Source organism: Hemiscyllium ocellatum, chromosome 14, assembly GCF_020745735.1.
Source record: "Hemiscyllium ocellatum isolate sHemOce1 chromosome 14, sHemOce1.pat.X.cur, whole genome shotgun sequence".
Lineage (NCBI taxonomy): Eukaryota > Metazoa > Chordata > Chondrichthyes > Orectolobiformes > Hemiscylliidae > Hemiscyllium > Hemiscyllium ocellatum.
Window position 1 is genome coordinate 30805378 of NC_083414.1, and position 12304 is coordinate 30817681.

The following is a 12304-nucleotide window of genomic DNA, read 5'->3' on the forward strand; positions in this document are numbered from 1 at the left end:
ATCTGGTGAGCTGTGGAAAGTTGTAACCAATGCAATTCAAATTATCGCATCCATTTATTTTAATATTCTTAAGTAGAAAGCGACGGGCCCTGGAGGTCTATTGAATTTGACCTCCATTGTGTTAGTCACAATAATTTATTTTGGAACTATATGTAAGTGTCTCCTCTTCATTGATGTTTATACATTCACATATATGTGGTATTCTCTCCCACTTCTCCAATATAATTGCAGAAACACTAAACATACCCATGACATCCACAGACTTGACTAATATCTTTTAAAAAATGGTTGCAATAGACATATGCATTTATTTAGCAATCTCTTTGATCCAGACATGCTATTGGTAACACACAGCAAATACTCATGACAAAATTCCAGGTTTACCATACACCCTTAGTCCTTGTTATTTTGGTCTCTTCATTGGTTTCTACTATCTTTCTGCTCCTTTTCCTCATCACTATTTCTTAATCCTGGATGATGTAATATTTCACATTCAATACTAGTCACATTCATTCATTCCATTTAGGCTTTCAGCTGTTATACACTTATAAGTTGGCCTCATGTACACCACTGTTGCAAGTCAGTAAGCAGGTGATGGGATTACTGTTGGATGGAGCATGTCATACTAGGAAGGTCCCAGCATTTGGATCATTTGTGGTCTGTCCCAGGAGTGATTAGCCTCTGCAACACTTGTTTCTCAAGACTCAGAAGAGTAATACGATAGGAAAAAAAGTTGAGAAAGAGGTTGGAGGAAAACTGATTGATAACTGAAAATGTGTTGCTGGTTAAAGCACAGCAGGTCAGGCAGCATCCAAGGAACAGGAAATTCGACGTTTTGGGCCAGAGCCCTTCATCAGCATCTGCAGACCTCACTTTTTACTAAACTGATTGATAAGGCTACATTTTCTCACCAGGCTACTGGCAAACTCTGTTATTCCTCATCTTCAAGGTAACAATTATGCTTACACACTGAAAGCAAACTATTGCAGGCGTATTAAGTAATCAATTCCATGAAGTTACTCAGAAAATTTGCTGTATTAGTTTCTCTTTGATCACTGTAGGAAAACTTGTAACTATCCCTAATGATACTTTATTGACTTCAAGTAGTGTTTCTGACACAAGTTTATTGTGATTGCATATCAAATTCATAAAAGAGAAAGAAGTTCAAATATTACACTGCAAACTGTATTGCCCATGAAATTCATGGGATAAGGGCATCGTTGACTAGGCAGCATTTATTGCCCATCCCAGTGGGCAGGTAAGAGTCAATCACATTACTGTGGGTCTGGAGTCACATATAGGCCAGACCAGGTGAGAATGGCAGTTTCCCTAAAAGACTGGGAACCGATGGGTTGTTCCCAAACAGTTGACAAATTACTCTTAAATCATCAATAGATTCTTAATTCCAGAATTTTACTGAATGCAAATTCCACCATCTGCCAGGGTGGGATTTGAACCCAGGTCCTCAGAACATGACCTGGATCTCTAGATTAATAGTCCAGCGATAATACCACTCAGCCATTGCCTCCCCGTTATACCAATTAGTGTGACTTTGTTCAGCTGCTTTTGGTGACCACATTTGATAAAATCTCTGGAAATAACAGCTTACCTTGATTGTTTCTGACTGTTCAATTTTAGACACTTCTGTTGGTTCATTTTCTTCACTGCTGACTTCATCCATATCACTATCATCATCTTCCTGTGTGGAATCTCTCTTTTGCTGTAATTCAGAATCATCATCAGGCTTGATCTCAGAATCATTTCCATTCTCCAAAGGACTGACATTCTTTGTCTCCTCTATGCCTTCTTCATTAGGAAAAACTTCACCTTCCCCACTACATGAAGGACTGTCAATGCCACTGTCTCTGTTGGGTATTTTGCCATTTGCACTGTGCTCCAGAGTCGACTCACTAGTTTCAGCTGCAGCTGTTGCCTCTGGAGTCCTGGCTATGCTTGTACAGCCATTGTCTTTTACACTGTCTGTCATTGTAGCATTGCCCTCATTGGAGTGTTCCACCCCTTCCATGCCAATTTCTGTTTCATTAGATTCAGTTTTGTCTGCTGTGCTCTCAGTTGAATATCCTGCGGGTTCCAATTCACTGTCAGATGCTGCACACTCAGAGGAATCCTGTGATTGCTCCATTTTCAGGGATAAAATCAGCTGATTTCTTTTGGTGAACTCTGGACTTAGCTGCCTGCAGGAACACATAGACATTTCATGTAGATACAAGTAATTTAAACAAATGTCATTAAACCCAACACAAAGGCAAAAAGTACTAAATACTGAAGATCTGAAATCCAAATAGTAAGTGGAAATACTCGGCAGATCAGTCAGCCACGAGGGGAAGATTTTCTATTCATAGGAATACACTTTAAAAGACTTACACTGCAGAAGGAAACCAATTCAGCTCTTCAGGTCTATGTCAGTTTATATTTCCATTAAATTTAACAAATGTATCAGTTTTGAATTTTTGTAAACACTACATCCATCAAACATGTCTGCATTCATGATTTACAAGAGGTAAAAAGTATGTAGAAAAAACAATATCTTTTCCAGCAATTAAGCAGTAATGTTCAGCATTATTAGCACATCTGGCGAACACCAAGCTTCTGAGGACTTTACTAATTTCAATATTGCCCATGGATTTAGAGAACAGATAAATCCGTGGGGCAGATTTCTACACATCATTCATAGGAACTAGAGGTTATACGCAGCCATTTTAACCAACTGACAAATTTTGATTGATCCAGTTATATTAGGGCATGAGGCAATCAAAAATTAAATGTCAAATCAGTGTTCTGTTTCCTGGATTTGTTATGCCTTTAAAAATGCAAATATGTTTAATAACTCAAAAGGTTGAGTGCATCAGATAGAAGGAAATAATGTTATTACTTGAGGCCCAAAGATGTTATACTGAAGAACCATTTCAAGAACCCTCAGTTATATAGCTATACTGGATAATGAAAAACTCAAATTCAGCCCTGAGCGTGGCCAAAAGCTGATTCAGTGTAAGGACAAATGCTTTCTTTGCACAATAGGCAGTGCAAGTTCACAACTTGGTTTATGAACATAAAGAAAAATAGATTTCTAAAAGCAGTTAAAGTCAATATTTTAGGAAATTACTTGAAGATTGCCAATTTTTCATTAAAACAGGCAACAAATTTATAAAGGTTGCTATTTTCAATTTTCAGAAAATTCTTTTAAATTATTTCTAATGCACTGATAGCTGATTTACAAGATGTAACTTAGGTATTTTGTGAAGAGCTTAAAGAACCCAGCACTAGTGGTGACAGCTACATGTCACCCTCACCTACTGCAGTAAAATAACAGAAAGATGCACAAGCTCAGAAACATAATACAAGAGCACTCAACAATTTTTTTAAAACTCAGCAAGATAGCATTTTTAATTAGGCTTACCTGACACTTTCAAATTTCTCAATAAGTGAGGAGACACAAGACAACACCAGTGTTTCTTTGCTCACAGCCTCTGAACAGGAGCTCTTGGTTAGCTTAGGGTCAGCTGGCAAAGGCCTTGATGGAGCTGGAGGAATCAGCTGAAATGGTGCTTCTTGACACAAGGCTTGAAGATAGACAGGCTTAGGAGGTACTAGTGTAAAAATTATGGAGAATTATTGAGTAAAGTTCTTCTTTATATTTCAACCGGTGTCTTCAAAAATCATTTCTTGTCAACAGCAGACTGGCAAGTTTCACTTATCACTTTCCAGGTTTCTGCTTCGTTCTAGAAGATCCCATTACACTCTCTGAAAGCAACAATCTATAGGATTCTAACTATATGTATGATGAAACATTCCTTTACTATATTCCATTTTTAACCTGTCATTTAAAGACATCGTAGGACATCAAATATTTGAACGTTGGACTTGCGCTTCCTTGTTGCTAGAACAGGAAGTGCTGAAAATGAGTTTTTAAAAAAAGTGTGGTTTTTTTATAACCGTAAGTAAAGGTATTGCAGTACCTAAGGCAAAAATAAAGTAAAACAATTAATTTGAATTGAATAGTTATATTCATGGCAGTGGAAGAAAGCATCAGTTTTGTTTCATGCATTAATAGATTATTATAGTGTTTTTGCACTCTGTCTGGTTTTGCATTAGAGCAACTAATGTACTGCATTCATGTCTTTCTCTGGGTATATTCAGCTTCTCCACAGCTTCCTTCCTCTTTCTTGGTCTGGTAGATCTTCTCAAAGACAAAAATACTGAACTCAAAATTAACAATTTTGTTCAACACATCCAATTAAATACTGGGCCATCTGTAAGAATGGCAAAAAGAGAAGCAAACATCAGCTGAACTATTTAGCTATTTAATGTTGATTATATATACTTACACATGAACAGTATGAAAATTTTTACGTAAGCAGTAACCATGGTAACATTTAAATTTGAGGCAGTGTTAAAATTGGGCTCTGACAAGATGAAGGAAATTGTATCTTAAAGCAGTATCACGCAAAGTTTATGAATTTAATTTAAATAAATCAGAAGCCATTCAGCACCCCTGCCTCCATTCCTGATGAAGGTCCTTTGCCCGAAAGATTGATTTTTCTCGGATGCTGCCTGAACTGCTGTGTTTTTCCAGCACCACTTTAATCTAAACTCTGGTTTCCAGCATCTGCAGTCCTCATTTTTGCCAAATCAGAAGCCATGTCAGCTGGCATTAAGAAGCAAACTTAAAAATTACTTTTAAATTGTACATTTTGATGACTTCGCTGTCCAATTTCAAAACTTCAACTAGCATTTTATTTAAAAATCATACTTGGTGAACCAGGCATTCAATGGTGATCAACAAATAAACCAATAAAAAAATTCAAAAATGGTATTACATGGAAGGGGAAGGGGCAATGGAGAGAGTGCGAGAAACAAGAGGAGACACTATTAAATGAGAGAACAATGGATGACTGCTGACTTATTCCTCCAGCTAAATACAATGTATTGGAAATTAATGTATAATGTGGTTATATTTGGGTCCATTGAAAGTTTTTAAAGCTTCTAAGCCAATCCATGTTATAGGAGTGTTGATCAATATATAATTAGACAAGTCTCAATTCTTCAAATACAACCCAACTGTATACAAATTAGTACCTCATAACAGGAAATGGTCACCAAGAATGCTGATGTATGGCAAATTTCATTTCTACTCAAATCAATCAAGTCTTAACTGGATCCATATTATCTGTAATCTTTGTCTAAATGCCAGATTCTATTTTATTCAATTATTTTCCGAAATGCAAATATTTTATATCAATACAAAACCAGTGTGATATTTCAAACCGAATAGGTAAATGAAACCATGGAAGACATTATTATTATAGTGGATACTATAGCAAAATGTATTGTCAGGGTCAGTGCTCATGAATATCATTCTAACAGGTATTCTTGTTTAAATCATCTTCAGATTTTGTTTTAAAAGATTAAGCAAATTAGTGAAGTACCCTGAATACCGTTGCCTTTAATTGCGTTTTAATGCAGTTGCTAAGCATGCCATTTTTTTAAGAAACCAACTGCTGCTTGACTCACTGCCTTCCCTCCAGCCTCTCATTCCCACTCATTGTCACTTCCTTTCCTTAACCCTCCTCATGACCACATTCCTCACTGACCCTTCCATTTGCACCTTCTCACTGCCCTTAACCAGATTTTCCCGCTCACTTCTTCCTTCTTCAGAATCCATGTTATGAGAAAGAGGGTCACTGGACGGAAGTAACAAATGAGAGCCAAGTGGAAGTAATAAATACGTTCGTAAATTAAAAATGTTTGGGCCATTTAGGCTCAAGGCACCAATAGGAATTGGATGTAAAAATTGTATGTTGTCTGGGCCCAAGTCATCTGCATGAGCATTATGGGAAAGCAAATTTCATTTAGCACATTTGCTTTAACAAGCCTGTTGTTCGCAACATAATGAGTGCTAAATGAATCTTAGCTGTATCAACTCAGCAAGGTCATCTCAACATATATTATTTGACAATTCAAACGTTTAACATAAGCCCAAATGTTTAACATAAAATATGAATCAGTTGGCAAGAGGATAAGGGCAGTGTTAAACATTTTAAATCTGTTTATCATGAATATTGCTAAGTATCAATATAAGTGTTAAATTGTATACCAGAGCCAAATAATGTGATTGATGGTTTTCTACAGACTGCTGAATGTATGTGTAATTAACTAATCCAGGGGTTGTGGGCATCGCTCATTTCCCCAATTACCTTGAAGAGAGTGGTGGTGATGATGAGCCACATTCTTGAATCGGTTCAGGCACATCTGTAGTCCTGTTAGGAAACAGTTTGACCTAGTGAAGGAACACAATACAGTTCCAAGCCAGACTAGCTTGGAAAGAAACTTGCAATGGCCGTGTTCCCAAGCATCAGCTGTTCTTATTGTTTTTTTAAATTTCAAAAATATACTTTATTCATAAATACTTTGATGATCTATACAACTGGACATGCCATACATATGTAAACATTCCATTTCTTTGCATACTAAAACAGAGTAATCATTCCTATTTACAGGTCGGTACGATTACATTTTGAGCTGAGGTGCCAGCAGAGCCCAAAAGACTGCTTGACCCCCTGTTCTTCTTAGGCAGGCAGATGTTACACAGTGGTCTTTCCCCACTGTGTGGCAGCTGCCCCAAGTTTCAGCGCATCCATCAACACGTAGTCCTGGACCTTGGAATGTGCCAGTCTGCAACACTTAGTCGGGGTCAACTCCTTCAGCTGGAAGATCAACAGGTTTCGGACTGCCCAGAGAGCGTCCTTCACCGAGTTGATGATTCTCCAGGCACAGTTAATGTTCATCTCAGTGTGCGTCCCGGGGAACAGGCCGTAGAGCACGGAGTCCCGCGTCACGGCGCTGCTCGGGACGAACCTTGACAAACACCACTGCATTCCTCTCCAGACTTCCTCTGCATAGGCACATTCCAGATGGAGGTGTATGACAGTTTCGTCCCCCCTGCAGCCTCTTCGAGGGCAGCGTGCGGTGTGGCAGAGAGTCCAGGCATGCATAAAGGATCTCACAGGCAGAGCCCTTCTCACCATCAGCCATGCCACATCTTGGTGCTTGTTGGAAAGTTCTGGTGATGACGCATTCTGCCAAATAGCTTTGACAGCCTGCCCAGGGAACCACTCGACAGGATTCGCCCTCTCCTTTTCCCGAAGTGTCTCAAGGACACTACGTGCTGACCACTTCCTGATGGACTTGTGGTCAAAGATGTTTTTCTTCATAAATTTCTCCACGAAGGACAGGTGGTACGGAACGGTCCAACTACTCGGAGCGTTCCGCGGCAGCGAGGCCAGGCCCATCCTTCGCAACACCGGGGACAGGTAGAACCTCAGTACGTAGTGACACTTGGTGTTTACGTACCGGGGATCCACGCACAGCTTGATGCAGCCACACACAAAGGTGGCCATCAGGGTGAGGGTGGCATTGGGCGTGTTTGTTTTCCCCCATTGCACCGGTCTTTGTACACTGTGTCTCTTCGGACCCAGTCCATCTTTGATCTCAACATGAAGTGGAAGATGGCCCGGGTGACTGCAGCGGCACAGGTTCTGGGGATAGGCCAGACCTGTGCCACATATAACAATACTGAGAGTACCTCACGTCTGATGACCAGGTTTTTTCCCACGATGGAGAGCAACCGTTGCTCCCATCTGCCCAGTTTCTGTCTCATCTTCCTGATCCGCTCCTCCCAGGTCTTGGCGCACGCCCCAGCTCCCCCCCGAACCAAATACCCAGCACCTTCAGATGGTCAGTCCTGACGGTGAAGGGGATAGAGGATTGATTGGCCCAGTTCTCGAAGAGCATGGCCTCGCTCTTGCCTCGGTTTACCTTGGCCCCCGAGGCCTGTTCAAACTGGTCACAGATGCACATGAGTCTGCGCACGGACAGCGGATCCGAGCAGAAAATGGCGACGTCATCCATGTACAGGGAGGCCTTAACCTGTAGGCCCCCGCTGCCAGGAATAGTCACCCCTCTCAGGCTCGCATCCTTCCTAATGGATTCAGCAAATGGTTCTATGCAATACACAAACAAGGCGGGTGTGAGGGGGCAGCCCTGCCTGACTCCAGATCTTACAGGGCAGCAAGCCAGGTATCATCAGGGGCTCCCCATGTTCTTCCAGCCTCCTGCCTGTCTATTTTAGATTCCAGCATTTGCAGGGTTTTTTTGTCTCAGATCAGGCAGAGATGGCAGATTTCCTTCCCTCAAAAGGGTATTCATGAACCAGAAAGATTTTTGTGACAATCATCCCTAATGACTGCCATTACTGAGACTAGCTTTAACTGAATTTAAATTCCACTAGCGCCAAAGGTGGGATATGAACCCTTTGGAACTGGGCCATTAGCCTGAATGTTTGAATTGTCAGTCTATTGGCATTACCATGACATCATATATCTCCCAGCCAGTTGGAACATGGGTAATTTCTTCAATTGCCATATGTTTATGAAGATAGAATGTGGAAAGCCAGTCAGAAAAGCACTGGAATAATCAAGATTGGAGTCAATAGGGGAAGTAGTGATGGTTTTATTAGCATATCAGCAGAGGTAGGAGATGTTATGGAGTTCAAAATAGACAATCCACGTAATGGCACTGGCATACACTTGGAAGTTCACCTTGGTCAATTATAAAACCAAGGTTATGTATTTTCTGGTTCAGCCTCACACAAGTGCTATGGAGAGGAATTGAGTTGGAAGTTAAGGAATTGTGTTTTTTTTCATGCCACGAAAAACAAAGCTTTCAGTTCCCAGTAACATTCCCAGGAAAATTCTACTCATCCAGTGTTAATGTCGGACAATTAATTTAACAGTTTAAAGTACAGTGAAGGAGCACAGAGAGGTCAAATTAAAGTACAGCCATCAGTGTACATGCAAAAATTGATGCTGTGCATTTGGATGATGCTGGTGAGCAATAGGTGGCGGCCAAGGATAGCTCCTTAGAGGGAATCAAAGGCCGTGGTGCAAGATCAGGAACAGAAGGTATTGCAAATGACACTCTGGCTATAATTAAACTTAAACCGTACACAGAAGAACCTTGATTATCCGAATATCCATTATCCGAATATCCAAATATCAATTATCCAAATATTAGGTTATCTGAAGGAGATCTCGAGGTCCCACTAGAAACATCGAAGACACGCTTCCAACACTGAGCACATCTTTTGTGATTAAACAGGCACCAAATGACTGATTTCCTGCCCTCCCTCTCCCCCCCACACTTTCCCTGGAGTTCTACAGAGGGTGAGCCCTAAACCCCCATCCCCTTCCCCAGAAAATCTCTCCAATGCTGTCCTGTACAAGGGCAAAGTAGAATGGGGGGGATGGTGTTGGTCAGGGTTGGGGGCGGGCAGGGGGTGGCATTGGCTGGGGTTGTGGGGCACAGGCGGGCAGAAGGCGATGTTGGATGAGGACGGGGGAGCGCGGGGGATCGCGTGCAGTGTGCTGCTGTCTCGTCTCCTGAACAGGGGAGCAGACAAAAAATTCCGAGTCCCAGAGGAAAGGCATTTAATCGTTTAATCGAATAATCGATTATCCGAACGAAATAGTGCCTGCCCATCTCGTTCGGATAATCGAGGTTCCTCTGTATTCTCGAGTAATAGTCAATGTAAAAGTCGACCCCTTAGTTTTGGCCAAATAACCTGGAATTTTCCACATATCTCATGTAAAAGTTGACCCTAGTTTTTCACAGATAACAGCTCAATGTTTATGAATCAGTGTGCTGGCCCTCACATCCCGCTCCAGCTTCCCTCTCTGTCGGTTGTTCTGCTCCGCTTCCAGTCTGCTGGCTGTTAAGTTCTGCTCCGGGTTTCTGCTAATGATACAGTATGAATTTTGATGGGCACGAGTTTCAGCCCCTCAAAAGATAATATCCACATAATAATTGACCCCATAAATTAAACCTTAAAAAATATTACTCGAGTATATATGATAATAATGGAATGAGGCAAATGCAATGGCAGCCATTAGACAATGGTGAGAAGGTATGGAGGACAATACTGATAAGACTATGAGAACATCTCTTTTTTTTTTCAGTTTGTGCAAGTGATCCCTTTTGGACTCACCCTCACATAGCCATTGATGTCTTTGAGGCTAAGTGATTGTATCTGGACAGGTCTGAAGGCCTGAATACAAATTCCAAAAGGATGCAATATATCAGATGTGAAATGATTAGCTTCCTCCACGCTTAGCATCATCTCAATGCTCTCTCAATACACATCAACCCTACCCACAGTTCCACCAACCAGAACCTCTCACCATGAGCAGCATAGCGTTATATTAACCAACAATTTAAATATTCAAATGAGGGTTATCACAAACTTCTAACATCTTCCAGCCTAGCAAGTCACCACCATCACCATACCACATCTCTCTGTGGTGTCTGTCCATCTGACAGACTGCACAGACTCAACTGCATCAGTGGCACCTGTACACTTTCCCTATTCATTGACCCCATCCTTCCTACTCCTCTACCAGGATCTACTACAGTTAGATCTGGGCAACAACCTTTGATATTTTGGATGCGAAGAACCTCACTGGCAGTGAAAGGATGTGTTTAAGTGATGTGGCTAACGTGGAAATGTACCAAGGTCATGACTTCCCAATTCTCCTCCTTTGACACCTGAAGATTGAGACACCTTTGTAGAGGAATAGCTATGGATTCTCTGAAACCCCACAACAAGCTGCAAAACTTTTGGTAATGCATCCATTTCCATATGCAAAAAGAATTAGAGACTGATTAATCTCCTTTCACAAAAATATGGAGGTGCTGGTGCTGGACCAGGGTTGACAAAGTTGAAAGTCACACAACACCAGGTTATAGTCCAACAGGTTTATTTGGAAGCACCAGCTTTAGGAGCGCCGCTCTTTCGTCAGGTAACTAGTGGGGCAGCATCATAGGATACAGAACTTATAGTAAAAGATCAAGTGTCACACAACTGATGCAATTTACTGAACAAACCCAGATTGCTGTAAGGTCTTTAATCAGTTTGAATGGGGTAGAACTTCTTTCAAGTCACATTCCTGAGATAACTTTACAAAAAATAAAGTAATATCTCAGCTCAGACAATGCATTAAAAGGTAGGAGGTTAAAGACTGTCTGTACTCCAACCTTGAGTCAGGCTGGTTCTATTGCCAAAGTAGGGATTGACAGACTGTCACATGGACTAACTGAGACAGATGGGGGTGGGGGGGAAAAGAGTGTGGGGGACGGAGAGAGAGTGAGGGGGGGGGGGGGGGAGAGAGAGAGAGAGAGAGAGAGAGAGAGAGAGAGAAAGAAAGAAAGAGATAGAGAGGGGGAGAGAGAGTGGAAGGGGGAAAAGGGGGGGAGGAGGGGGAAGAGTGGGGAAGAGTGGGGGGTCGGAAAGAGAGGGGGAGTGGGGGGGTGGAAAGAGAGGCGAGAGTGGATGGGGGGGAGAAGAGAGGGGGCGAGAGAAAAAGAAAAAGAAAGAGAGAGAGAGCGCGAGAGAGAGAGCGAGCGAGCGCGAGAGAGAGAGCGAGCGAGAAGAGAGAGAGAGATAGAGAGAAGAGGAGAGAGAGAGAGAGAGAGAGAGAGAGAGAGAGAGAGAGAGAGAGAGAGAGAGAGAAGAAGAGGTAGAAGAGAGGGGTGAGAAGTAGAAGGGGGGAAGAGAGTGGGGGGGGAAGAGAGTGGGGGGGAAGAGAGTGGGGGGGGAAGAGAGTGGGGGGGGAAGAGAGTGGGGGGGGAAGAGAGTGGGGGGGGAAGAGAGTGGGGGGGGAAGAGAGTGGGGGGGGAAGAGAGTGGGGGGGGAAGAGAGTGGGGGGGGAAGAGAGTGGGGGGGGAAGAGAGTGGGGGGGGAAGAGAGTGGGGGGGGAAGAGAGTGGGGGGGGAAGAGAGTGGGGGGGGAAGAGAGTGGGGGGGGAAGAGAGTGGGGGGGGAAGAGAGTGGGGGGGGAAGAGAGTGGGGGGGGAAGAGAGTGGGGGGGGAAGAGAGTGGGGGGGGAAGAGAGTGGGGGGGAAAGAGAGAGGGGGGAAGAGAGAGGAGGGGGGAAGAGAGAGGGGGGGGAAGAGAGAGGAGGGGGAAGAGAGGGGGGGGAAGAGAGAGGAGGGGGGAAAGAGAGAGGAGGGGGGAAAGAGAGAGGAGGGGGGAAAGAGAGAGGAGGGGGAAGAGAGGGGAGGGGGGAAGAGAGGGGAGGGGGGAAGAGAGAGGAGGGGGGAAAGAGAGAGGAGGGGGGAAAGAGAGAGGAGGGGGGAAAGAGAGAGGAGGGGGGAAGAGAGAGGAGGGGGGAAGAGAGAGGAGGGGGGGAAGAGAGAGGAGGGGGGGAAGAGAGTAGGGGGCGAAGAGAGTA

At 43.1% G+C, this 12304-nt stretch overlaps 1 protein-coding gene across 2 annotated transcripts in view; it reads right to left on the reverse strand.

Annotated features, from left to right (window-relative positions):
* fgd (faciogenital dysplasia) overlaps positions 1–12304 on the reverse strand; it is a 216925-nt gene that overhangs the window by 90015 nt on the left and 114606 nt on the right. For both annotated transcript variants that reach the window (XM_060835574.1, XM_060835575.1), the window contains exons 3-4: positions 3419–3608; positions 1610–2195 (exon numbers count right to left, since the gene is read on the reverse strand). In XM_060835574.1, coding sequence (XP_060691557.1) covers positions 1610–2195; positions 3419–3608 — 776 coding nt within the window. The remainder of the gene's footprint in view (positions 1–1609; positions 2196–3418; positions 3609–12304) is intronic.